Raw genomic sequence first — 26,103 nt, forward strand, 5'->3', positions numbered from 1 at the left:
AAAGACAGGGTAGAGGAGCCCCAAAAGGTCTTCCCAGAACTGGTCTCCATGGAGAAAGACTTGGGTGGCATTCTGTGATTTGTTTGGCAAAAAACTTGGACAGCTTTACACCTTCCAGCCAGCTCTATGATGAAGTAGAAAATAGCATGCAGCTCTTTCTTGTTGGGCAGGAATACAGATTATCTAACCTAAAACATGCATAGATGGTTCATGGTTCTGGTGTGCTAATACTTCCATTTTTGATAGTTAAATAGAATTATACATTCAGTTAAATTCCATATTTGGAAATGAGAGTAATGGACTCATAATTTGTGTTCCCCAATGAGAAGACTGAACTTTGCAACATACTTTTCCAAATATACTAGCAAGATAACACTAAAAGTGTGAATGCACACCAGAAATTAATTTCATAAAAACCTTGAAACAAAACAGGTTGTTAAACATCTTTTTCCATTTATTTATACATACCCTTTTGAAAGAGTTTCACCCATTTGATGAAACTGTTTGGAGTAACATTTTTTATTAGTTATGACAGTGTCATTTTTCCTTCTTCAAAGAAAATTGGGATTGAAGCTGTGTTTTTCTCAACCAGATGTACTGACACTTAGCATAGCAATGCTGCAATGAGATGTAAATATTACATAACTATTACCCTTAAAACATCTTCATTTACAGGGTAATTAAGTGTAAAAGTATAAACTCTTTTGAGGAAGATTGGGCTGACATCACTGCTGAGAACACATTGAAACCTCGGGTCACGACCGTAATTCCTTCCAAAACTCTGGTTGCAACCCGATTTGGTCGTGGCCCGAAGTAATTTCCCCCATAGGATTTTTATGTAAATACAATTAATCCGTTCCAGACCATACAAACTGTATGTAAATATATTTTTTCAAAGATTTTTAACCACAAAAATAGTTAATTATACCATAGAATGCACATTGTAATCGTAAACTAAATGTAAAAACATTGAATAACACTGAGAAAATCTTGAACAGAGAAAACTAACATTGTAAGAGTTCACGCTGTAGCCTTATGAACTGCTCTCTGTAAACACTTTTTTTTTTAATGAGTTTTAAGCACAGGGAAAAAAATGAACATTTGAAAAATCCTTAATTTATACAAAAACTAACCATAAACAACCAAGAAAAGTAACCTTGCATGAGTCGAGTTCTGGCATGAAGGAAGTGAGCAGGAAGCTGGGTGGTGAGGAGATTACAGTTTTGAGGTAAAGTCCCTCTGCGCGATGCACATCTGACCAGAACAATGTACAGTACAGGGAGGGACTGAACACGTGTGTAAATCACCGGTGCGTACAAACAGGAAGGGAAACGAAATAGAGCGCAAAGAGTTCACAGCGAATGCACAGGGAGAGACGGAACACTTGCAGAAATCATCGGGGCGCGTACAAACCGGAAGGGAAACTGGCATGTTCGTCACCCGAGTGTGTGGTCGTGAACAGATACAAAAATTTGGCAAACTTTTTGGTCGTAACCCGTTCGTGTACATGTTCCGAGACGTTCGTGACCCGAGGTTCCACTGTATGTAGTTAATGCATATGAAATTCAGATGTAATTGATCGAGATTTTAATGTTGTTCAGAATCCCCTATTTCAGTATTGTTTTTTAAAGTAGAGACAGAAAAAAATGAGAGCAAATGAATCACCATTTAAAGTAATGATTTTTATGAAAAAATATTGCTGTTACTGTTTATGTCTTACAATCTAATCAGCAAAACATTTTATTTGTTCCTCCCTGTACTTGCATGTCTTGCTTGTTTTTGTAAATCCATTCTATAAATTTAGTTGACAGTAATTTAATGGCTAGCTTTGCTGCCTCATAGCTGTAGAGTACTATGCTCAGGTCCTGCCCTGGAGAGTGTATGTTTAGCACATTCCCTATGTCTGCTCTTGTTGTCTCTGAACACTGTGGTGCCTGCTTGTACAAGACCCGCACATTAAGTTTTATGATGACTTTGAATTAGTCCTGTGTGAGTGTGTCCAGCAGTTGTCTGCAATAATAAGTAAGTTATACATAGTAAAGCTTTATAGGGACTTTATAACAACAAATAAGGAAGTATTTGAATTGACAGAACATTTCTTTTAAATGAGTTACAGGACAAGATATAATGTAAAAAAAGAGTGCATAATTCTGACTAATAACATGATCTGTTTAAATCTGCATATCAGCAAGAAGAGACTCAAAGTTTACTCCTTTAACCTCTTGACCATTACTAAGTACAGTATAGACAATACACTATTGAATATCTGGCATGCTGGATTATCACCATTGCCTAGAGTTGAAAATTTGCCACCTTTTTGAGTTTTTTCCAGCTTATTCAAAGGCATTGAATTTAAACTTTGACAGGAAACATAGTCTTGAATTACAGTGGTATATTTTGTGGCTGAAAGAGGAATGAAAGAGGAGGGACCACATTGCAAATTTCACTGGAAAGTCTCTCCCTTGCTCCCCCGTTACTCTCAGAACAGTTTGTATGTTACAGACAAGACTCCTCTCCCTACTAATGATCTGTTGCTTGTTCTTATGTTTTTTTTTTTTTTGGTTTTTTTTTTAACTCTTTGGTTTATATTTTCATCTAAGCATACATGCTTTTGAGATGTGCATGAAGTCTGTGTCCTACAGACAAGCTGACTGAATTCTCCTCCAATGTGTTTTTTTTTTGAATTCCATTCCTTTGATTTGCTTTTGCATTCACTCACTTGTGCTTGCACTCTCCCTCTCCCCCTCTCCAACAACCCCTCACCGCTCTCTCTCTCTCTCTCTATCTCTCTTTTGCTCGTAAATGGTCAGGTCTGTAGTTGTCCTACAACAAAGGCAGAATAGCTTTTGGCGATATTTATATGTAAGGTAGGTGAACATAACTGTGTATTCTGGTTGATTGAAAGAACTTGATCTGTAGTGTTTCTGAGAGAAAAATACTAAACAATTTGTGGTAGATAAAACTGTGGAACAGCTAGTCAATAGTATGCTTATTATTTTCAAATAAACTTGGCACTGACACCAGTTATATTTAACTTTAACATATTTTATTTGTAATTCATCCTGTGGGTATCCAGATTTAGAAACTGTAATATACCAACATGTGTTTTCTATTTAAAAGACAAAGTTTAGGATTATTATGTGCATAGACAAGTGAAAGATTATGATTACGACTATGTTCTTGGAGCAAAGTAAACCTTTGTTTTGTGTGTAATTGCAGCTTTTTACTTTTGGGTCTGTATAGCTGATGCCACTTTCCACTTTGTAGAAGTTTATTATGTATTTTTCTTGGTTTCTTTTTTAAATTGATTGTTTTAGCTGTGTAATCCTCTAAAATAGGAGTGGAAAGAGAGAGTTTAGCATTTGTTTTCCTGCAGAAACATTTTACATCTATTCAGAAGTTTTTCCTCCCCTTTTATTAAGCTGAATCCTTGCAAAACAAAAATTCTAGGAGAAATGTTCTTTGCTTAGAGAAAATGACAGATTATGTTCAAATAGTGTTACTTTACTCTCTTTATTTAAAGGCAATTAATGTGGACAGCAGTAGTATGAAGATCCACTCTCAGCCTTGTTAATTTTTATGCAGTAACACTAATGAATTTTTTTTTTTTTTAAGTGTTTCACTGCACTCATTTTGTTTTCTATAGAGACAAAGCAGAACATGAGGGCTTTGATGTTTGTTTTTTTTTTGTTTATTTTTTTATTTTGTTTACTAACCAGTTTTCTTTTTCAGTTGGTGGATTGTATTTTGGGAGCCACTTTCAGTGAATCCTGACTATGTGGCACCCATCCTTTTATGTTTCAGTCACTCACCTCTCCCGTGCCACTCCTTCCCTTTTCTTTCTGCCCCTTACCTTTTCCTCCTGCAGTTTGGCTGACCACGCAGAATCACAGCACGCTTGTGACAGAACGCAGTGCCGTACCCTTCCTTCCTGTTAACCCTGAATACTCTGCTACACGAAACCAGGTAGGAAAGTGACAGTTAGCTCTTAACTTTGAACTTGGGGTTTTCTAACTTGGTGCTGGAGCAGCAGTGGGTTGTTATTTAAATCAATCTTTCAGTCTAAGTCAAATTCATGAATTTAATTTTGTGATTTTCTTGTGTATAAAAAAATAAAATATTTCTTAATTCATTTTTAATACAACTAAGCCTGTTTTTCACAGTTACCAGGAAGCTGATATAACCAGGCTAAATCTGGTTCCTGCATTGCTCGGATTACTTTTTTCCAAATGTTTGTTGAACTATCAATTATCTCTTATTGGCTCATTCTGTGGGATTTATGCTGATCTGGGAATGCCATACAAAGGTCTTGTTGACAGTGAAATTACTTATTAGTTTCAGGTTTGTGCGATCATGCAGATTTGGTGTCTGCACATGAAATATTTATACTCTGATTTAACACTTCATTTAATAGTTAGGGTTTGTTCAGTTTTTCCTTTAAATTTAAAATGAAGTAGAAGGTCTATTGGACCACAGGCAAAGCCAAAATTCTAACAAATTGCTATGTACAGTATGACCAAATGTCAAAGATTTTGGCAGAAGCAAGTCCCTTGTAAGAGGGCACCAAAGGAAAAATAAAATTAAAATAGCAGTAAATTAATGTCACAAAAAGAATATTTAGCACCCTTGTGATTTCATCTGCATCATTAAAATTTACCCCTGATTTAAACATAATACAGGAGGGCAAGGGTCTTTAGGTGTAGATCTCCCAAACTCCGAAATAATCTGCCTAACAATTTTATAGAATTGATTGGTATCAGGCTAATAAAGACTCATTATATACCATATCATACTCTCTTAGGGATGCTACAAGTCTATTTATGTTGCTTTTTACTTAGTGGTACAATTGTTTTGGCTGACTATTAATAAGAATATCCCATTTTCTTTATTTTGTGTCTGTGATAGCATTTGGGCTGTCTTGGAATAAAGGTGCCATGATGGAAATGTTGTCATCTGAAAATTTTTAATACCCAGTACAGTAGGAATAATTTTAGGGGGGGGAAAGAACAAGCGTTGCTCTGTACCCACCTTATTTGTATTAGCAAATTGGGTGCCATCATTTATTTATTTTATTTTTATTTATTGATATGTGTATACACTTCTGAATTGAGCTTTCCTAGTCAAGGGTGGATATTGCACATACTGATTAGTAACAAATGATTAATAAATAAACAAAGGAGATCTTGAACCAGTAATGCTTCAGGCACAGAACACTACACCAATAAGAATGTGAGTGCAAAGCACCTTTTGCTATTCACCTACCACTGAAACGTGCAGTAAAGGCACTTAATTTGAAAAAGTTGTCCAAGAAGCCATGCATGGGCTCCTTCTACTTTGTAGAAAATAGGTTGACAGGTGTTCACTCCTAACCAGGAAACTGGGTTTGATGTAATGCCCACATTTTAAAGAAGTGGAGAGTCGTAGTGCAGAAAGGAAAAGATATATGGAGAAGTATTTTTTATATTGTTTGCCAACTTGTCCTGAAGAACATTTCGCTCCACTCCTGTGCTGTCACAAGAGTACTGTGTTTAAAGCATGTAGTCCATGTTGATTTCTGGTTCATTATGTATTGTTATGGGTTTTACAACTGAAATATCTGAAATTTTAAATCAAATTTGCTTGTTGTGGTGTCAATTTTGGTCACTCATACCCAGTGTTTTCTCTAAGTCTCTAGGCTGCAATGCTCATAATTCATGCAGTTTAAATCTGTACTGCTGTGTTTCAGTTGATGATGATAGTAGAAGAGATCTCTGTGATCAAAGGCCAAACAACAGACTGGCACTAACACATGTTAACACCAGGCCTCGATATGAATTCTTCAGTATTTTCAGCACACAGCTACTCTGGTGCTTTGTCTTCTAGCAGACCCATCTGTCTGCAAAGATGTCTGGTGCTTCAGCATAATCGAACCTCTTGCCTGGTCAATTTTGTGGCTAAAATCCTGTTTTAGACTATGCAATATGCCGTTAAATGCATACATTCTCTCTGATATCATGCTGAAAAGTAATATAAAATTGTAAATGGCCTTAACTTCCACAATATCTCTGTGGTGTGGCTACTTGATTTTGCCATGGTTAGCAGTGGAAGGTACTATTATACTTTTCCATACACTTAATTTTACAATGTGATTTCATCCATGCAAAATGTACACAGGGATTCAATTTCAGACACAACAGCATCTGGACAGTAATTGAACTCATGAAGTTAAAAAAAAAAAACAATTTGCAGCTTAACAATTCATGGAGTTACTGGCGCTGATGACAAGGTGGCTGCCTTTTTCTTCTTTAGATGTGAGGACAACCTAGATTCTCCATCTGTTCTCTCCAACTTGTGTAGGTGTATAGTGGACTCTATATTCATTGACTGCATGGCACCTTGGTATGGGCACATGCTCAGTTGAAGACCTCGAAACACCTACAGAGGGGTGGTGAAGATGGTGCAGACTTTTAATAGAGCATAGCCCTCTTCTGTTCAGTATGTAGTAAATTACACTCTTCCATAGAAAGGCAAATAGTATTCTTAAAGACTTCAACCTTCTTGCTTTTCTCCTTTAGCCATTCTAGCAAATGATTCAGGTTTTCTTTCTCATTACAAGGTTTAGGGACAGCTTTTATCTGCAAGCATTAAGGTTACTCAGTGGCCACTCATACTAACAGCTGCAGTATTTCTTGTGTATGTTGTCTTTACTGTCTGCAGCTTAATTTTAATTTTCTGGTGGTGATATTATCCTACTATCACTAGTTTCACGAGATATGCAAGTGACTGTTTTATTGTAATAAAACTGAACTTAACTATGCAAAAAGATGCACTGTTCATCAGTTCCCTTTACCTACATAAAATAGTAATTAAGAGCTCAAATTATCGTTTACAAAGGCAAGATTTCTCATGATGCAATGTTATCATTTTGCTTGGTTAATATTTTTATCAGCTGTCTGTTTTAAGCAATAGAACCAAAAGGAACGGGTGTACAGTGTAAAACAAACAAAAAAAAAAACATTATGGACTTGTTTTTTTTTTTTTTTTTCTTTTTCTACTAACAATTACCAAATCAAAACTACTTCTTAGTTAATCTATACTGTCATGTTGGAGTGATGAGAACTTATTAAGCATCTCACTGTTAAGAAGAATTCCAAAGCATATAACAGGTTTTGGAATCTTTCGTGGCCTCCCATTATTTGTAATCATTCTGCAATAGTTAAGAGTAAATCATCCCATGCTGGAAGATCACTCTCTTTCAGTTTCGGGTACATCTGGTAAATCTTGTACAAATTTTCACATGTTATTGTATGGTATCTGTGTAAAAACATGCAGTTGAGTTTTCTTCAATTTCACAATAGTCTCGGGAATCTAAAATACACTTGCCCAGTCCCTTAAAGTATGTTCTTCCTAACTGTGTTTGCGGCCAGGTTGTTACACAGAAATGTTGAGAAGCATACCTTGAAGTTGTGCTTTTTTCAGTGTAAGTGAAGTCATTTTAAAGCACACCTTCCAAGTCGTCCAACTGGCAGCTCCTGCTCTACTAGGGTTATTACTATCAATGGTGTATCAAAAGTTAACTGTGACTAGGGATGGGGGTTGATTTGCTTCAAACCTATTTTTGTAAAACTTGATTTTTTGTATGGAATGTTATTTGGGTTTAATAAAATAAAAAAAAAGTTAACTGTGGCTGATGTTAGGAAAAAATGAACAAGAACCAGAGAACGTGCCAGATCTATATTTTGCTTTGACTGTTTGAAGTGGTTAAATTCAAACATGTGCATTTATTCTGCCTAAGCACTTAAAATTGTAATGTTTACATTTTAAAATAGAATAAAATATCAATCTGTTTGGTACTGGGTACAGTGCAATAACCTTGGCCCATATGTTGTTAATGAGAATACAGATACATATACATATACAAACTTGTGTGTGCATGCAGAAAATGTAAACTTTTTTAAGATTGTAAGTGTGAAAAAAATATTGATTCTCTATGTCATTGCCCTTGAATCATCTGGCATCAGGTGTTATTTTTATTTTATTTTTTTCCCGCCTGTCTATCTTCAGGGCCGTCAGAAACTTGCTCGGTTTAATGCAAGGGAATTTGCTACTTTGATCATTGATATTCTGAGTGATGCAAAGCGTCGGCAACATGGCAAGGGTCTCACTAGCCCCACAGGTCAGTAAAAGAGTTTTCATTAGGCTTTTTTTTTTTTTTAAACCATTTTTGTTTATTTATGGTGGGGGAAAGATCATTTTATGAGAGACACAAATGTTTTCCATTTTGCAGCATATGTATAAATAAAACATACAGCCTTCTCAACATATATAACATCTATGTAGGTACAATAATGGAGCCTTTTTAAGCAATAAAGTATTGAAATTGTTGTTTTCTGTAACCTTCATTCTAGAATATGAGCACTAAATGATCTTGCCATCAGTGAGTGCCAACATGTTGCATGTTAATTAGCACATGCAAGTAAGAATTTTATCCTGCTCACTATATGTGAAAGTAATGATCCTATAAACAGAATCCTATTATCTGACATTTTCATATTATAAACTAAACATGGGCGATATGGCCTAAAATCAATATCACGATAAATTGAGCAGTTAACCTCGATAACGATAAATGGACGATAACCACCCCAAGTGCCAAAAAAAAAACTTTTTTTTTTTTCATTTGATGGGGCTGTGGCAGGCAGCATAGTTCCTCCAGTTATTTTGATAATATTATTCCCCCTAGACCTATTCATTGCAATTATATTATTACCACTTTAAAGGACTGTAAAATGTCACTGAAAATAAATGAAGACAATAGTAGTAAGTACTTTTAGTGGTTAAGATTTATTAACTGAACAAAATAAAAAGTGTAGGATACAATATGTAACCATGCTCTCTAAAAAATGTGTATCCCTTGTAAACAAAATAGTTTAATAATAAATATGTTTCACATTGGCTATTCACAAAGTAAACAATGATTGTGCAAATGTAATGCCATCATGGACAAAGGCCTATCTCTGCTAAGGCCTTGAGGTAGCATATCTATCCAAATCTTCACACCCAACATCACCCCAATTCATGGTCTAATTCTCAAATAAAGCAAGCAAAATAAAGTAAGAATTAAATAAGACCTCTCAGACCATATTTACAAAATTAAAAGGGTTGGCACAGTAATAAAACATTTTAAAAATCATGTATTTTGTTACATTTCACAGCACAACATGATCAACACTGGCTCACAATAAGTCTTCTGTAAAAACTTTCTGGATACACTGCTGCTCAGCAGTCTTAAGTATTTTATGCCTATATAAACATTATTCAAACATTAATACTTTCAATTTTGAATATGACACACAGAATTAAAGTCACTTTAAAACACACCAGATGTCACCACCCAAATATATTAAGATGTACACACTTACCGACTGCCAGGTGCAGCCTGTGCCCAAAACATTGCACCCGTGTCCATTTATTGAGCTTGACAGCTTTCACAATATTTGGGCCGTTGTCAGTTGTTATAGCAACAAGGTCCTCTTCACTGATGTCCCATGCAGACAGCATCGCTCTCAACCCCTGTCCAACCATCTCCCCCGTGTGATCAGTTGGAAAATAGGCCGCCTCGAGCACTCTGGTACGCAGCTCCCATTTGTTGTCGATGTAATGAACTGTGAGACTAATATACGGCTCCATTGTGCGGCTGGACCAGAGATCGGATGTGGCTGCAACGCGTTTAACGTATCTCAATTCAGCAGCAACCTTTTTCCTCTCTGTGCTGTACATGCTGGGAATGATAGTTTTTGAAAAATATTTTCGTGATGGGAGTTCGTATCTCTTGTCAATTATTTTCATGAAGTGTCTGAACCCGTTGCGTTCCACTGTAGCAATAGGAGCCATGTCTTTTGCTATGTGGTAGCCTATAGCATTTGTGATTTCTTGCCATCTTTTTGAAGTTCGCTCATATAGTTGAGTACTAGCAAATGCATCGGTTATTGACCGCTGCCTGGTGGAGGAAGACGTTTTTGCTGGTCCTCCTAATCTCTTCTCGCTTTGAGCTTTTTTTATGTCTTCGAATTGAATGGTTGTGCTGCAGGTGGTGGAAGAGGTTGGTTGTGTTACCTTGACTTGACGCAACAGTCTTTTTGCAGAGTTTACATTTAACAATTTTTTGATCAATATCATCCTTGTTGAATCCAAAATGTTGCCAAACGATTGATGATGCATTTTTTTTGTTAACAAGCGTCTCCTCTTCCTCCTCCACCAGCTCTACCTTCGCTGCTGCTTCAACATTTAAATCGTCCTCCATTTGTTCACCCGTGTCTCGTCTTGTTACAGGTAGTAGAGTCATGTGACTCCACCCCGTCAAGTCTGTAACGTAGCACAGCGTCTTAAAGGGACATGAACATCGCCAACCTGCACATGCCTTTTCTTTTTATTTAAAATACCGAATTTACCGACGGGCAAAATGACGTCAATGAGAGTCATAAATTTCGGTAACGATAAATTTTTTATATATCGCCCAGCCCTATTATAAACCATCATCTACCTCTTGGAGGAATAATGTACTGACTTACATTTACAGTAAAAATATGCTAGTATTGGTAGAGTTGCATAAGTAAGTAAAGTCTGAGTTAGCAACATTCAGACTTAATCATTTGTTCGATAAGGCTGTTTCCACTCCATGTTTTTCAATTTCAGCTATATAAGTATATTTGCAGCTAACTTGCATATTATAGTAACACAACTGCATTTACAATTTGAGTGACGACAGCACTTTTTCAGCGATCAGGTCAGTGTAGATTGGAGAGCATGCACTGGTACACAGTGCATTGCCGCACCCAGCACACAACGAAACAGCTCGGGATCCTGGTTAGCAGCCCTCAAGGCGGACACCCAGTTCAGTCCCACCCTCTGGAAATGACCATCTGTCTGCTGCAGCCAGGTGTTACGTGGGCGTCCCTTGGCCTTGTTCAGGCGCTCAGGTCCTTAACAATGAGGATCCTGCAAGCCAGATCACCTTTGGGGACTCACGCTACATGGCTATAGTGCTGTAACTGACGCTCCCTCACAATGCAAGTGATGTGTCTCATTTGGGATCCCATGAGCAACCACTAATTTGGCACAAAGTCAAGCCAGCAGTGCCCAAGGATTCTCAAAGAAACACAGTACCAAAGCACTTCTGTACACCCTGCAGTTCTGTTGGAGCTTTCAGCTTCTGCCCACGAGGATGTGGAGGGAGCATGTCCAATGATGCAGCCTAGGGTGCTGGAACCAGAATTGAGCAATTCTCAGCCCCTGACATTTTGTGAATTCAAGGAACATATAGCCATTTTCACCACAGTGGCCTAGCCCATGGAGATCAACACAATCCTGATGACTATCCATTTCAGTGCCAGTGGTCGCATTGAAGTTGGAGGACCACTTGCAGGGCCAGATGTAGTTTAACATCATACCCAAGACATTCAACTATGTGAGGGGAAAATGCTTAATATATGTAGTGTGCTCTGAGCATATCCTAATATTGCAGCCAGCTGATTGACTGCGTCCGCAAGCAAGACTAATCCAGGTCTTCAAAATCCTCAAAGGTATTGATAAAGTAGATCCCACGAGTTCTTTTAACTAAATTGCAAATCACATATTCAACACCTATGGAAATTAAGGGGAAGTACATTTAGGACTAAAACCTGGCCACATTTCTTTAAATAAAGATTTGTGTGAATCTGGAAACAAACTATTAACATGTAGTTGAAGCACAAGCCTTGACAACCTTCAAGAAGTATATGAATAAGATATTGGAACAGTATAGCTATTAGCTAAACAAACAAGCCTTATGGACTGAATGGTCTACTCTCGTTTGTCATATTTATTATGTTCTTGTGATTGATTGCTAAAGACTAAACAATTTTAATGACAGATAGGAACTCTTTTTAAAATTATTTCAAAATTAATTTAACAATATATATGTTTCAAAAACAGATGGAATATATGTAGAGTGCATTTTTACATCTTATTCTTTTGAAAATGTTTACAACAAAATAATATAAAAAAAATAAATCTGGTGTAAGTCATTGCTTGCTCACATGAAGATTTTCTTTTAACTTGAATGATTTTTTTAACTAAATATAGTCTGGCAGGGTGGTTTGGGAGTTGCCTGATTAACACAGTATAGAATTAGGTTAAATTTGTGGTAAGAATGAACAGAATATTTTTTTTCATTTGACTGGATGAACAGCAACAGATTTGGTTTCTAGCAAGTATGTAGTTTCTGAAAGAAAACATTAAATATATTTTGTGCCTTGTCAATAAGTTAATGCTTTTATACTTTTATCGGGCAGATAACCTTGACTATAGCCCACGTAACCATGGTGAAGCTGATGATCAGCACGACTATGACAGCGTAGCATCAGATGAGGACACAGATCAAGAACTACACAGAAACACCAGCTCTGGACGGAACAACCGAGCCAAGGTAGGCATATGGAAGGACCGCAGTAATTAGCATCAGTTGAGTCTTGTTTATTAGCATACTTTTGGCTTTCTTCCAGGTAAGAGCCAGTAGATTGGAGCAGGCCACTTTACTCTGTATATAATTCCTATTTTAGCCCTTAGCTTTCCTTGTTCTTGTGCACACTCAGAGTGCCCACCCCTGCATATTTTAACATTGATGTCAATGTTATTGTGAGATTCTCAGTGGATGCTTTATGTTTTCAGTATGAATGCAGTGTTATGAGATAACTGGCTGAATCTCTGAGCTTACTTTATTGTAAACACTGTGTAGTCTGCATCTACTTGGTTCTGTTTTCTGAATCTTTTTGGTGCTTATACTTACATATGTCAGCACATATACAAAAATGGTTCCCCTAAAGGCATTCTATGTAGTGTATATGAATTACTTGTTTTTTTGCCATATCTGAAGTGTATATTATAGCTATTCTTTTCACCAGCAGTATGTATTTTTCTTTAGTTACTTTTCTGTGGGTTTCTGTATTTGGAGGACCCAGTTTTATTCTTCATGAGGCCCATTATTGCAAGGTTTCATTCTATTGTACAGTACAGGTCATATTTTTGACATTTTCTCTTCCATGTGTACTTTCTCCATTTTTCTCATTTAGAATTTTCCTTATGCTTATGTGGTGTGTTTTTTTTTTTTTTTTTCTCTAAACTTTCCTAAAGAAGTAATTTGCTATTTATAAAAGCAAATTGGTTAAGTTAAAAAGTCTCTGGTTCAGTTTTAAGAGTGGTTAGACACACCCTGTTATTATGACTGTCCGCACAGCCATATTAAGGCGTAGCCGCCCATTGCTCTCACTGTTCGAACTGCTAAAAGTCCTGTATCCTCATTGCTTCTGTATTTGTTAAAGAAATATACAATTGAGAGGATTAAAGAGTAATATAGTCTTCTCATTTTATACCCTGAAGGATCCTAAAAAAACAGAGTGTACTCAGCACTAGTATCCAAAATAATTTTGTGAACATCAGTGACAGTTACTAGTTTAATTTTGGGATTGCTAAATTCCTATGTCATTAAAAATTAAATAAATTATATATATATATATATATATATATATATATATATATATATATATATATATATATATATATATATATATATATATATATATATAATCCACCAATGATATAAGCCAGTTATATACCATCTGATTTCTTTCTCTTCCTCACAGAGTATGGACTCTTCTGACTTGTCTGATGGACCAATCACACTGCAGGAATACTTGGAAGTAAAAAAAGCACTAGCTGCTTCAGAGGCCAAAGTCCAGCAGCTCATGAAAGTCAACAATAATTTGAGTGATGAGTTGCGACGTCTCCAGCGAGAGGTAGAAAATCTTTTAACTGTTAGAAATCAGTGATGGAGCATATACACCAAAGGGTAAAATTTAAAATGAGTTAAGGGTGCCCAGCAAATTTTACAGTTTTCCATGGTCACGACTTTAATAATGCTTGTTATTTAGGTTTGGTTATTTTGCTGGTAAAATGCTAGATTTCATTTAGTTAAAAACTTGATTAATATTTTCATGTAGATTGCTGATCCTTTGCTATTTTTTTTTAATGAATTGTAAAACAAAACTGATTTTCTCAGTGAATAATTTTTTTTTGTATTCACAGCAGAGGTAGTCCTGTGTGTCTAACAGCCTACCCAAGTCATTGAATGTTTTGTATTGTTTTTCATGGTTGCCATTCTCTGGGATGTTCTTGTGAGTCATTTCCATCAACCAATGTGTGTATTGTCCTAAAGTGGCTAGTATAACTACCACAAACGTATTATGGAGGTATCAGAAATTAGATGATTTCTGATATTAAGAAGCAAGGAGAATTTTACAAAGGAAAACAAATGAAAGTTTTCAGTCTTCCAGTTTTTTTTTAATCATAAAATAGGTGTTCATTTTATGTATATGTTGTAGAAAGCAGAATAAAATTTTATTTAGAATTATTTACTGGAGACAAAATGATAATATAGTAATTCTGATAGGTAAACATATCTCAGTAGATAATTGGGACTAGAGGTTCGAGTATTCAAATGTAAATGCATACACATATATATTAAAAATCTACAATAAATTTACTCTTTAACATTCTTCTTAGTTTAATTCTGTAGTACGTGTTGAGTCGCATATTTTTCGCTCATGCTGGCACAACTTGAATTTGTACTCAAAAAAATATTGTACGTCAGGGGATGTATTAACAAATTTCATATTAAAACAGCATAGGCGGAAGATAGAGTAGATTGCCAAAAGACACATAGTTAAAAGGAATCTTCATGACTGGGGAGATTACAAGAGCAACCTAAAGACCAGAAGAAAATGAGGAGGTTGAACCTGACAACCATTACCCAACAGGGAGTGAGAATGACAGTCAAACTAAATAATTAAAATAACACATTCGTTTAATTGATGGTGAATGACGTGAGTGATGTCTGTAGCCTCACAAGACAGATGAAGGAAAGGGAAATATGAACTCCCTAAAATCAGGATGTCATTTTTAAATTGTTACTAATGCTTGGAAATTTTTTAGTAATCAAGTCCACATTCACCCAGAAGGGTTTTTTTTTTTGCTTTCCTTTCCACAATTATTGTGGATTGTTTTAGATATTTTAGCATAAAGATTAACAAATCAAACTTAATGCAGGACAGAAAACTTTGAAGGAAATGAAAACTAAGAAACAGCCGTATACAGAAAATAATCAGCAGCCTTCCACCTCACAAACCCCTCCCTCCAACTCTTCGCAGATTCACAAGCTGCAGACGGAGAACAGCACCATGAGAGGTCAGGCAGGGGTGGGGCCCCAGCACGGGTCAGGGGTCAATACCACCGAGCGAATGGAGCAAGGAGGGGCAGTACCTCTCCGCCGGGACAGGCAAGCATTCTCCATGTACGAGCCTGGCGCACCCCCTAAACCCTTCAGTCCTGGTGTGGATGAGCTGGTCAGCCGGCTGCAGCCGCTACACTCCAACGTAAGTGCTGGCCCCTAGTGGCCTCACCACCCAGTAAAGGGTGAAGGAGAGTCACTTTTCTCGGCATGGGGACAAAAGTTGCTGGCTGGAGAGGGTAATAGGTCAGCTTCCACCTGCAATGCTAACTAACCGTACATGGTCACAGGCATATTGCACAGTAAATCTAATCTCCTGTAAACAGCACTGATTAATGTTGAGGGTCTAAGTGTAGCAAGGCATGCTGTCATGTAGCAATAGGCCATGGCCATTATTAACTGTGCTGTTGCTTACTAACCCCTGGCTGAACTGAACCCACTTTGAACTTCAAAGCATGTTTCACCACTAACACTGCATTTATGTTGTGTTGTGTTTGTTACAGAGCAAGCTGAACTGGCATGTGAGAAAAAGTAGAGATGTGTATCATTTTGGTGAGGTTAATTGTACACATTTTTTTTTTTTAAAGTGGTCCTACTTGGGAGAGGGTTGGTTTCCAGGTCTGACTATACCTCAGCCAGTGGTGGGGATTTCCAGGTTTACTTTAGTCACTGCTGGTATCCATATCCTTCTACTTACTTTCTCTGCCCATCAAGGTTACTTCTCCAAATAAGTAACATTTCTGTGTTCAAAATCTCCTGCCTGGTCTTCTTGCATTTGGGCATTGGTCACGAGGGGCTTTCCCCCATTCCCCAGTGGCTTTAGTATATCTTATTAGTCAGTAGTTGCATATGTAATACCTGACTGCAGAAATTCAGCATTGCTGGAACACTCCATGCCAGAACGCCTTGGCCTGTGAAGTCTGTGTGGTTTTTTTTTTTTTGATTAATGTGTGTAATTTCCAACATCTGAGGGTTTTTTAAGCTTTGTGTATAAGAATAAAAATTCATTGGCAACTGCATTGTTACTAACCTGCTGTTTTTCTGTCTTGGTTTGGTGATGCAGCCTATAGTCTTAGCTGTTCACAGACAGGACATGTTCAGATTGCACCACAGACCAATTTCTGTGTAACATAATAAGTAAATCAGTCACGCGATACTGGACATGCATGTATGAGCCTAATGTTTTTCTCGTTTCACTTTGATTTTGAACTGTCCAGTAAACCAAAGAGCTTTGCTTCATACCATGACTACAGTGGCAGGTTGGGGGGCTTGGGTTATTTTAAGGTAATGGGCAGGAACGCTTTGATTTCCAGGCAGTCTTCTTTCAAACATACAATGTATGGCTTAACTGAAATGTGTTAGTCATTTCCAATCTTCTGAGAAAAGATAAGTTGGGCTGGAAGATTCAGGGGAGGAAAGTGGTGGCGGAAAAGAGATTTCTGACCAGCACTTTAAAGGATCAGTACTGGTGGGGGTGGACTTAATTGTGCCCTGATAGGTGAAAGCAACAGTCGTACAGTGTGTGTATCTTGTACCATATACATTCAGTGCAAAGACAAAAATGAGGTCATTTTTCAGCAGGGAAGATTTTGCTTTTTTTTTTTTCCTCTCACCACTAGATACGGAAAGGTGCATCTGGTGGCCCTTCTCCATACAGCTCTCTGCAGCACTCTGGGAGTTCTGATGGTGGCAGATACATGGTAACTACAGCCTCTGTTAATTATCCTCAATATAGTCCTTTAGTCCTTTGTACCTTTTCCTGTTAGTCTTTATCTAAATATTCAAGCCCCTTCTGTAATAATTTTATTAGTTTCTGCTTCACCAGTTTTAAGGTGTTCATTTCTCTGCCTCACTTGTTAATTCCTTTATTCCTTCTTGCTTGCTCATTGTCCTGCTCAGTTCTGTTCTTATTGCTGTCTACAGCTCACTTGTACTTCATTTATTGTTTCATATCTTGTTTCAGTCATTTTTGAGCACTTCTTTCCACTTTTTGCTTTCTCTCACATGTGGCACGTTGCTGAACATATAGATGCCCAAATTGGATAAGCATGGCAGTGGGACAGATAGTGATTATGACAACACCCAGACACATGAGCCCTCTATCAGGTGAGTCACTTTTTATGTCTGTAGTATAAAAAGTAACTTGATGTTTACTAGCTTCCTTTTAAAATGTTCGTGATTTCCTTGTCATCTACAAGAAGATATTTCTCCAGTTTTAGCTGTACAGTTGGATTTTAAATGTTTAGATATTTTCCACTTTGTGCCAGTGCCTTCCTATATACGATGATTCAGCCAAACATAATTTTTAAATCTGTGGGCTCAAGATGTGATAAGAGATGATGGGGTTCATAAAGGATAATGAAAGTGCAGAATAAAGAGCAGTGTGTGAAGTGTGCTGGTGCTCGCTGGAAATGCATACCGGCACATCTACAATTTACTGTTTGGAACACTGCAAGCTTTTTCCATGAGGGTGTGACAAAGATGGCCGCTGCATCGTGGATCGCCAAAATCGAGTGAGGCGCATTGTCCAACATTATCGCGGTGCATTCAGCATGTTGCAGTATGCTGTCATTTGTAGATCATTTATTAGTGCTCCTGCTCTATGATATGAAAAGAACCGAGTATTATGTGCTCAGTTGTCACCTGTGAATGAGCCTCAGGAATACGTGTTCTTGTGGGTTACTTGCTGTGGGTGGAGTGTTCAATAAGATGAATAACTTTCGATTAAAGGAATGGCATTTGGACCTCTCGGAGAAGGGCAAGGTCACATATTGATATCTCTGTAAGTCCTGATTGTGAGACCGCACTGATTTCGAGATTTGACTGACATTTTTGTCGGGATGGATGGATAAAGGGGACCAAATTAGACGCAAATCTGCTGCTTACACACACACACACACACACTCGCTCACTCACTCACTCACAAACACACACACACACACACTTGCTCACTCACTCACTCACTCACACACACACACACACACACACACACACACACACACACACACACACACACACTCACTCTCTCTTGCTGGAAGCCCTGGCAGTAGCACAGCAGTTTTAACTGTGTAGTGCTTCTATTGTTGAACCGCAGATGTTATTTGGGGGTCGGGCACAAAGCTTGTTGACTGTGTTTCTTTCATTGCTTAGCAACATGCCAACACCCATTGCTTCATGGGGTTCTGCAGTTCCCCAGTCCTCTTGGTCATCAATTGTGTGTCATTTCCTTGTGGTGCCTAATGCTTCATGGGCTACCCAGCCCCCAGTTTGTCAATCAAGTGTCTGAGCTTCATAGGGGACACATTTACAAGATTGAGAGTTATAAAGGCAAATTGCTAACATTATATTTAAGTTTTATGCAGTTCACGCTATATTGCAACTTTTGGAGTTCAGTTTGTTCACCTTCAATACGGCATGTGGCTCAATTTGTGGTTCAAAAATTAGAAATTTGACTTCCTTATTTTCAAATGTTTGATATTACTTTTATAGGGGGTGTGAACTTAAATTAAACATTTTCTAGGGGTGTGGGGCATAGAAAAGATTGGCAACCACTGGTGTAATAGATGCATTTTTGCTGTACCTAAACTAAAGTGTTACTGAAGTAAAATGTAATTATATATACAGTATATAATAAATGAGAAAGGGTACTTCATACACGTTTATCTTTTCTGTTTGAGGGTCGCCCTTGTGTTTATTAAAATTAAAAATCTGTTTTAATGCTGTGGCCTCCTCAAATAGAAAGTTGACTGCTATACATTTACACAAGTATCTAATAATGTTTTCTCCATTTGTATAATGTATTTCACAAATAGGACTGTAATGTATCTGTTGTTCAGGTTTCAGATCCCCCCATTTGTTTTCTTTGATATTTCAAATCCATTCAGTTTGCATATTTGATAGCTGTAAACTTGCCCATGTCTGTGGATGACCTGTTAAGGACCACTAGCGTACTAAAGGTCGGAATTGTCATCCAATGTGGGTGAGATGTAGGATTATTTTTTGTGTCCATGTGTTGCAGGCTCCTCTTGTAACAGTTTTTGGCTGTACATGGATGGCACCAGTTGTGCTAGAGGGCTCCTGTCTGTTTATTCTCAAATTGAGTTATGCCTAAAAGACAGTGGCTGTTCAGTGTTGCTTGTGGCAGGTGATGCAGAGCATCGTCTTCACTTAGGCAGACATGACTGACAAGTGTTCGTACTTTCCACTCATTTATGTCATTTGACACTAATTGATACTAACCATTGCCTCTCTGGGTGCATTTCACAACAGTGTGACAGAGTCTCGCTTTGGGCGTGGAACAGGTGAGGAAGACTCTCGTTTGGAGCTTGAAGAAGGTGACAGCGAACCTGACCCAACTCTTCCCTGCACTGAGGATGTCATTCTGAAGACCGAGCAGGTGACGAAGAACATTCAGGAGCTACTGAGGGCAGCACAGGAGTTTAAACATGACAGGTAAGTTTGGAACGTGACAGTACTTGAGCAAAATTGGACAACACCTGTAATTTTTAGACAGGGACGGTGGTAGGTGTGGGAGAGGCAGATTGGCACATTGGATGTTGTCTAGGCTGTGCTGAAGCATTTTAGATTTCTGTGGCTTAAATGTTCATTTTCACTCCACTTGCAGCTTTGTTCCTTGTTCTGAGAAAATTCATACTGCTGTTACTGAGATGGCATCTCTTTTCCCGAAGGTGAGCCACTTTTGCCCATTTCTTCCCACCTTTGTACCCTCTGTTTCAGCCATTATGCTTACAGTCCCTGCTGGTATCTGTGGTGTTTAGAGAGCATGGCCTTTGGACCTTTCCTTTTTCCTTTCTCTGTCAGTTTGCTTCAGTTTTTGTGTTGGTCTTGATACCAGCCTGGCTACAGTTTGCTTTTGTTTCCTAGTCTGTCTTGCTCTTTGCTTACAGTCCATCTTTGCTCAACCTTTGCGTATTTTTCCTGTCAAAACAGCGACCTGCCCTCGATGCGGTTCGCAGCTCCTTGAGGCTTTTGAGTGCCAGTGCTTACCGGCTGCAGAGTGAATGCAGGAAGACTGTTCCTCCTGAACCTGGAGCACCAGTGGACTTCCAGCTGCTCACTCAGCAAGTTATTCAGTGCGCCTACGATATTGCCAAAGCTGCAAAGCAGCTGGTTACCATTACAACCAGAGAAAAGAAACAATAAGGAGAGCAAAGAAGTAGAGATGCAACCAACATCACTTGCCACAGTGAGTTGCGACGGTGGACCAGATGTTCACACCATATAAAGGATCTTGATGCAAGTCTTTGGAGTGGGAAAGCAAATTTGACTGAACATTTCTGACAAAGTGACTCCAATGTCTTTTCTGTTTTATCTTCCCTTATAATATAGTGGGTCTGCCCAGCAACTACCGAGCTTATTTCACTCTAACAGGAGACATTCCCACTAGCCTCATGACCACATCTTTCCTGTGGAGAGATCCTTCTAATGGTGGACAGAATGCTTCTCTGAGAAGCAGGATAGAGATAGCTGAGGGTTCAAGACTTGCCGCTGCTGCACTTTTAAGTAGTCATCAATAACAATGGAAAATGCCTCCTGGACCGAACGTGCACAGTATAAGTCCTGTGACATTGGAAAAGATGGCTGCCTGTGCTCTAAAGCCTTTGATTCTGTTGAGGTTGACAGACTAACACTGGAATTCTCTTAATTTGTAATGAATTACAATCATTTTATGTTCATTTTGTTTTTACAACTGGGCTTTTTGTGTAACGTGTGCCATATTCACACTGTTGTTTACTTCCCCACATCCTGCGCCAGTTGCCTCTCAGGTGTATCGAGGTATAGCATGCACTTTGCTTCCTTCTGAGACAGCCTGCATGCACAATGACATTTGGGAAAGGCATATGACCTTTGCATACGGCCTCCCTTATGGGAAAGCATTTCAGTCATTTGGTCTGGTTCTTCAAAACCTTGAACAGCATGAGTTCAGTTGGTAGATACTAGCCATGCGGGGCCCTTAAGCACTTTTGAGTGCTGCTTGTGAGCCTAACATCACGTGCCACTGCCCTTGGGATGCCAGCTTGCCTCTTCTACACTCTTTGAGATGCCAGTGTAGACTTGTGTAATTAACACCCTTTAAACATAGATGTAATTTCTTAAAATGGTGTGTGTCACTAAGCAACTGCATGCAAGATCGGCCAAAACCTCGTGTGCTTTCCCAGTCTCACCTCACCACTTGATTATGAGGATTAGCCTGGAAATTGAAGCTTCTTAGATTTTGAAGGAGTTCCAGGGAGTAGTAGTGACTTGTGGAGAACGGTCTTAGTTACAGTTGGAAGAGCAAATTGTTTTCCTTTCATCTGTCACCCTCAAACCCTTGTGTTGTAGCTATCCATTGGTACAGATAAGAGAGGCAGGAGCTGACTATAGCTGGCATTTTGACCATTTCAAAGGTTACTATTCTCCTCTGGCTGACTGCTCATGGGATGTTTCCATCGCCCAGTTTCAGTTATTATTACTGGCCTGTCAAGGTCCAGCTTGCCTTTATCTTCGTAATCCTGAGGGCACTCATGTTATAAATGGTGTTTTGCACACTTACATGGCGCAGCATTTATTTGTTTACCTCTCCTCCTGCACAGACGTGCCTTTTTTGTTTTTCGTTAAATTCCTGGTTACAGCCTGTTCGTTGCTGACAGTTTGCAAACCAGCAGCCTGCCTGCGTCTGGACCAAGGAGGTGCCAGTGCCTGTTCAGTTTAGCCCTCTGAGTTTTCCCATACCACTGAGCCCAAAAAAAAGGTATATGCCATGAGCACTTGCAGATATCTAAATGAAATTATCTGGTGGGGGGAAGTGACAAAAAATATGTATGTGGAAGAAAAAAAACTCAAAATTGTACATTTGTAATAAAAATAATGTTAATGGGATGTTGGTGTATGTAGAGTTCTTTCTGGTGGGGTTGGAGCGACTGCCTCCTGACACTGGAGTGAACTGGAGATCATGGCTGCAGATTTACAAACCTATTTTGGCAAGGATTCAAGCGTCTGGTAAACTTTAAAGTGTTTTTAACTTTTTTCCAAAATTGACTGAGAAATATGGATGGTGTAGAACATTCTGGTGCAGTACTGACCTAATTGAAAACACTTATCCCATTCTTTCATTTCAGTGATCGATGAAAGATGAGGAGCAGCCTTGGACAGGTTAAAATGCTACTTTGATATGTAAAGTGACCAGAATGAAAACTAGTTTGAAGAACAACACTGCTGGCCTTTTACAGAAGCTGTTTAAACAAATAAAAAATATATATACATACACACAGTGGGTATGGAAAGTATTCAGACCCCCTTCAATTTTTCACTCTGCTATATTGCAGCCATTTGCTAAAAGCATTTAAATTAATTTTTTTCCTCATTAATGTACACACAGCACCCCATATTGACAGACAAAAAAAGAATTTTTGAAATTGTTGCAGATTTATTAAAAAAGAAAAACTGAAATATCACATGGTCCTAAGTATTCAGACCCTTTGCTCAGTATTTAGTAGAAGCACCCTGTTGAGCTAATACAGCCATGAGTCTTCTTGGGAAAGATGCAACAAGTTTTTCACACCTGGATTTGGGAATCCTCTGCCATTCCTCCTTGCAGATCCTCTCCAGTTCTGTCAGGTTGGATGGTAAACGCTGGTGGACAGCCATTTTTAGGTCTCTCCAGAGATGCTCAATTGGGTTTAAGTCAGGGCTCTGGCTGGGCCATTCAAGAACAGTCACAGAGTTGTTGTGAAGCCACTCCTTCGTTATTTTAGCTGTGTGCTTAGGGTCATTGTCTTGTTGGAAGGTAAACCCTTCGGCCCAGTCTGAGGTCCTTAGCACTCTGGAGAAGGTTTTGTCCAGGATATCCCTGTACTTGGCCGCATTCATCTTTCCCTCGATTGCAACCAGTCGTCCTGTCCCTGCAGCTGAAAAACACCCCCACAGTATGATGCTGCCACCGCCATGCTTCACTGTGGAGACTGTATTGGACAAGTGATGAGGAGTGCCTGGTTGTCTCCACACATACCGCTTAGAATTAAGGCCAAAAAGTTCTATCTTGGTCTCATCAGACCAGAGAATCTTATTTCTCACAATCTCAGAGTCCTTCAGGTGTCTTTTAGCAAACTCCAAGATAGAACTTTTTGGCCTTAATTCTAAGCGGTATGTGTGGAATGAGGAAAAAAATTAATTTAAAAGATTTTAGCAAATGGCTGCAATATAACAGAGTGAAAAATTGAAGGGGGTCTGAATACTTTCCGTACCCACTGTATATATGTATATGTGTGTGTATATATATATGTATATATATAATATAATATACACTCACCTAAAGGATTATTAGGAACACCTGTTCAGTTTCTCATTAATGCAATTATCTAATCAACCAATCACATGGCAGTTACTTCAATGCATTTAGGCGTGTGGTCCTGGTCAAGACAATCTCCTGAACTCCAAACTGAATGTCAGAATGGGAAAGAAAGGTGATTTAAGCAATTTTGAGCGTGGCATGGTTGTTGGTGCCAGACGGGCCGGTCTGAGTATTTCACAATCTGCTCAGTTACTGGGATTTTCACGCACAACCATTTCTAGGGTTTACAAAGAATGGTGTGAAAAGGGAAAAACATCCAGTATGTGGCAGTCCTTTGGGCGAAAATGCCTTGTTGATGCTAGAGGTCAGAGGAGAATGGGCCGACTGATTCAAGCTGATAGAAGAGCAACTTTGACTGAAATAACCACTCGTTACAACCGAGGTATGCAGCAAAGCATTTGTGAAGCGACAACACGCACAACCTTGAGGCGGATGGGCTACAACAGCAGAAGACCCCACCGGGTACCACTCATCTCCACTACAAATAGGAAAAAGAGGCTACAATTTGCACGAGCTCAACAAAATTGGACAGTTGAAGACTGGAAAAATGTTACCTGGTCTGATGAGTCTCGATTTCTGTTGAGACATTCAAATGGTAGAGTCAGAATTTGGCGTAAACAGAATGAGAACATGGATCCATCATGCCTTGTTACCACTGTGCAGGCTGGTGGTGGTGGTGTAATGGTGTGGGGGATGTTTTCTTGGCACACCTTAGTGCCAATTGGGCATCATGACCACCATGTACCCATCCTCTGATGGCTACTTCCAGCAGGATAATGCGCCATGTCACAAAGCTCGAATCATTTCAAATTGGTTTCTTGAACATGACATTGAGTTCACTGTACTAAAATGGCCCCCACAGTCACCAGATCTCAACCCAGTAGAGCATCTTTGGGATGTGGTGGAACGGGAGCTTCGTGCCCTGGATGTGCATCCCAAAAATCTCCATCAACTGCAAGATGCTATCCTATTAATATGGGCCAACATTTCTAAAGAATGCTTTCAGCACCTTGTTGAATCAATGCCACGTAGAATTAAGGCAGTTCTGAAGGCGAAAGGGGGTCAAACACCGTATTAGTATGGTGGTCCTAATAATCCTTTAGGTGAGTGTGTGTATACACACACATATACACACAGTATGGCCAGAAAAACTAAAAAAAAGGAAGAAAATTAAAAGAGAAAACTTCTGACTTGGCAGTCCCAGTCACAGTGAGGCCTTATGCAGGTGTATTGCTGTTGCTATAAAGGGACCCCCAAGTAGGGTTACCACTTTTAATACAAAAAAATAAGGGACGCATACTGCAATGGGGGCCACATCACTTGGGGGCCAAGCGCAATTTCATTCTCAAATACGGGACGATTCCGTATTTTAAAGGACGGGTGGCAACCCTACTCCCAAGTAACGTTTCTTGACGCACTTCTGCTCAATACAGTAATCCCCCTCACTATATCGCGCTTCGACTTTTGCGGCTTCACTCTATCGTGGATTTTATATGTAAGCATATCTAAAAATATAACGCGGATTTTTCGCTGCTTCGCGGGTTCTGCGGACAATGGGTCTTTTTACTTCCTGTACATGCTTCCTCAGTTGGTTTGCCCAGTTGATTTCATACAAGGGACGCTATTGGCAGATGACTGAGAAGCTACCCAATCAGAGCACGCAGTTAAGTTCCTGTGTGCTGATTGTTTTAGCGATGGAGGGCCGAATTCGATTGCGCTGCATTAACCAGGAAGTTTCGTCTCACTCATTCAGCATCAACATGTTTCGCTGTGTAAAGAGTTAACTTTTGTGCTCTTTTGTGTTTGTGCATAGTCAAGCCCTTCATTATGGCTCCAAAATGATCTGTCTATCGTAATGGCTGTAACATATGTGATATTAGGGACGCTCGATATCTTTGAAATAATATTTAGGTTTTACTGTATATAAACAGTGTGTTTACATACATAATGTCAACGAATCTTACCTAATATCTAAGAAAATACAAAGGGTTTATGCTGTATAACTGTGCAGCAAATGTTTATAAGAGTGTGGGAGAGTTTATAAGGGCTTAAAATATATAAGAATAACCATATGAACGTATGGCTTTTACTTCACGGATTTTCACCTATCGCGAGGGGTTCTGGAACATAAAGGAGGGATCACTTGGTTAGTGTATCAGAGAGAAGATGTGCAGTATTGTTCGTAATGCTCAGTTTTGTTTTAATTTTCTCCTTTGTTACGACTTCCAGGGAGTCCAGAGTGCGTCTTCTAACTAAGCTTGCCATTTTAATTAGCTTGTTGATTCAGTCAGTCTCTCTTGAATTGATGTTACCAGCCCAGTAGTGCACAATGTAGAAAATCCCTCTGGTCATCACAGAGGTGTAGAAAACGTAAAGGGTGTCGCTTCCCACATTATAGGAACACAGTTTCCTAAGGAAGAAGAGTTTGCTCTGCCCTTTCTTATATAGC

General features: G+C 38.8%; 1 protein-coding gene across 5 annotated transcripts in view; it reads left to right on the forward strand.

The window, feature by feature from the left end:
• Nucleotides 1-22,183, forward strand: part of git1 (G protein-coupled receptor kinase interacting ArfGAP 1) — a 100,966-nt gene extending 78,783 nt beyond the window's left edge. For 4 of the 5 annotated variants that reach the window (XM_039757185.1, XM_039757186.1, XM_039757183.1 and 1 more), the window contains 10 exons: nt 3,869-3,966; nt 8,044-8,155; nt 12,312-12,445; nt 13,659-13,811; nt 15,222-15,446; nt 16,921-17,001; nt 17,331-17,407; nt 19,571-19,753; nt 19,926-19,989; nt 20,252-22,183. In XM_039757185.1, coding sequence (XP_039613119.1) covers nt 3,869-3,966; nt 8,044-8,155; nt 12,312-12,445; nt 13,659-13,811; nt 15,222-15,446; nt 16,921-17,001; nt 17,331-17,407; nt 19,571-19,753; nt 19,926-19,989; nt 20,252-20,464 — 1,340 coding nt within the window. In that variant the 3' untranslated portion in view covers nt 20,465-22,183. The remainder of the gene's footprint in view (nt 1-3,868; nt 3,967-8,043; nt 8,156-12,311; nt 12,446-13,658; nt 13,812-15,221; nt 15,447-16,920; nt 17,002-17,330; nt 17,408-19,570; nt 19,754-19,925; nt 19,990-20,251) is intronic. The other variant, XM_039757188.1, reaches the window with a different exon arrangement.
• Nucleotides 22,184-26,103: the final 3,920 nt, after the last annotated feature.

Source organism: Polypterus senegalus, chromosome 6, assembly GCF_016835505.1.
Source record: "Polypterus senegalus isolate Bchr_013 chromosome 6, ASM1683550v1, whole genome shotgun sequence".
NCBI lineage: Eukaryota > Metazoa > Chordata > Cladistia > Polypteriformes > Polypteridae > Polypterus > Polypterus senegalus.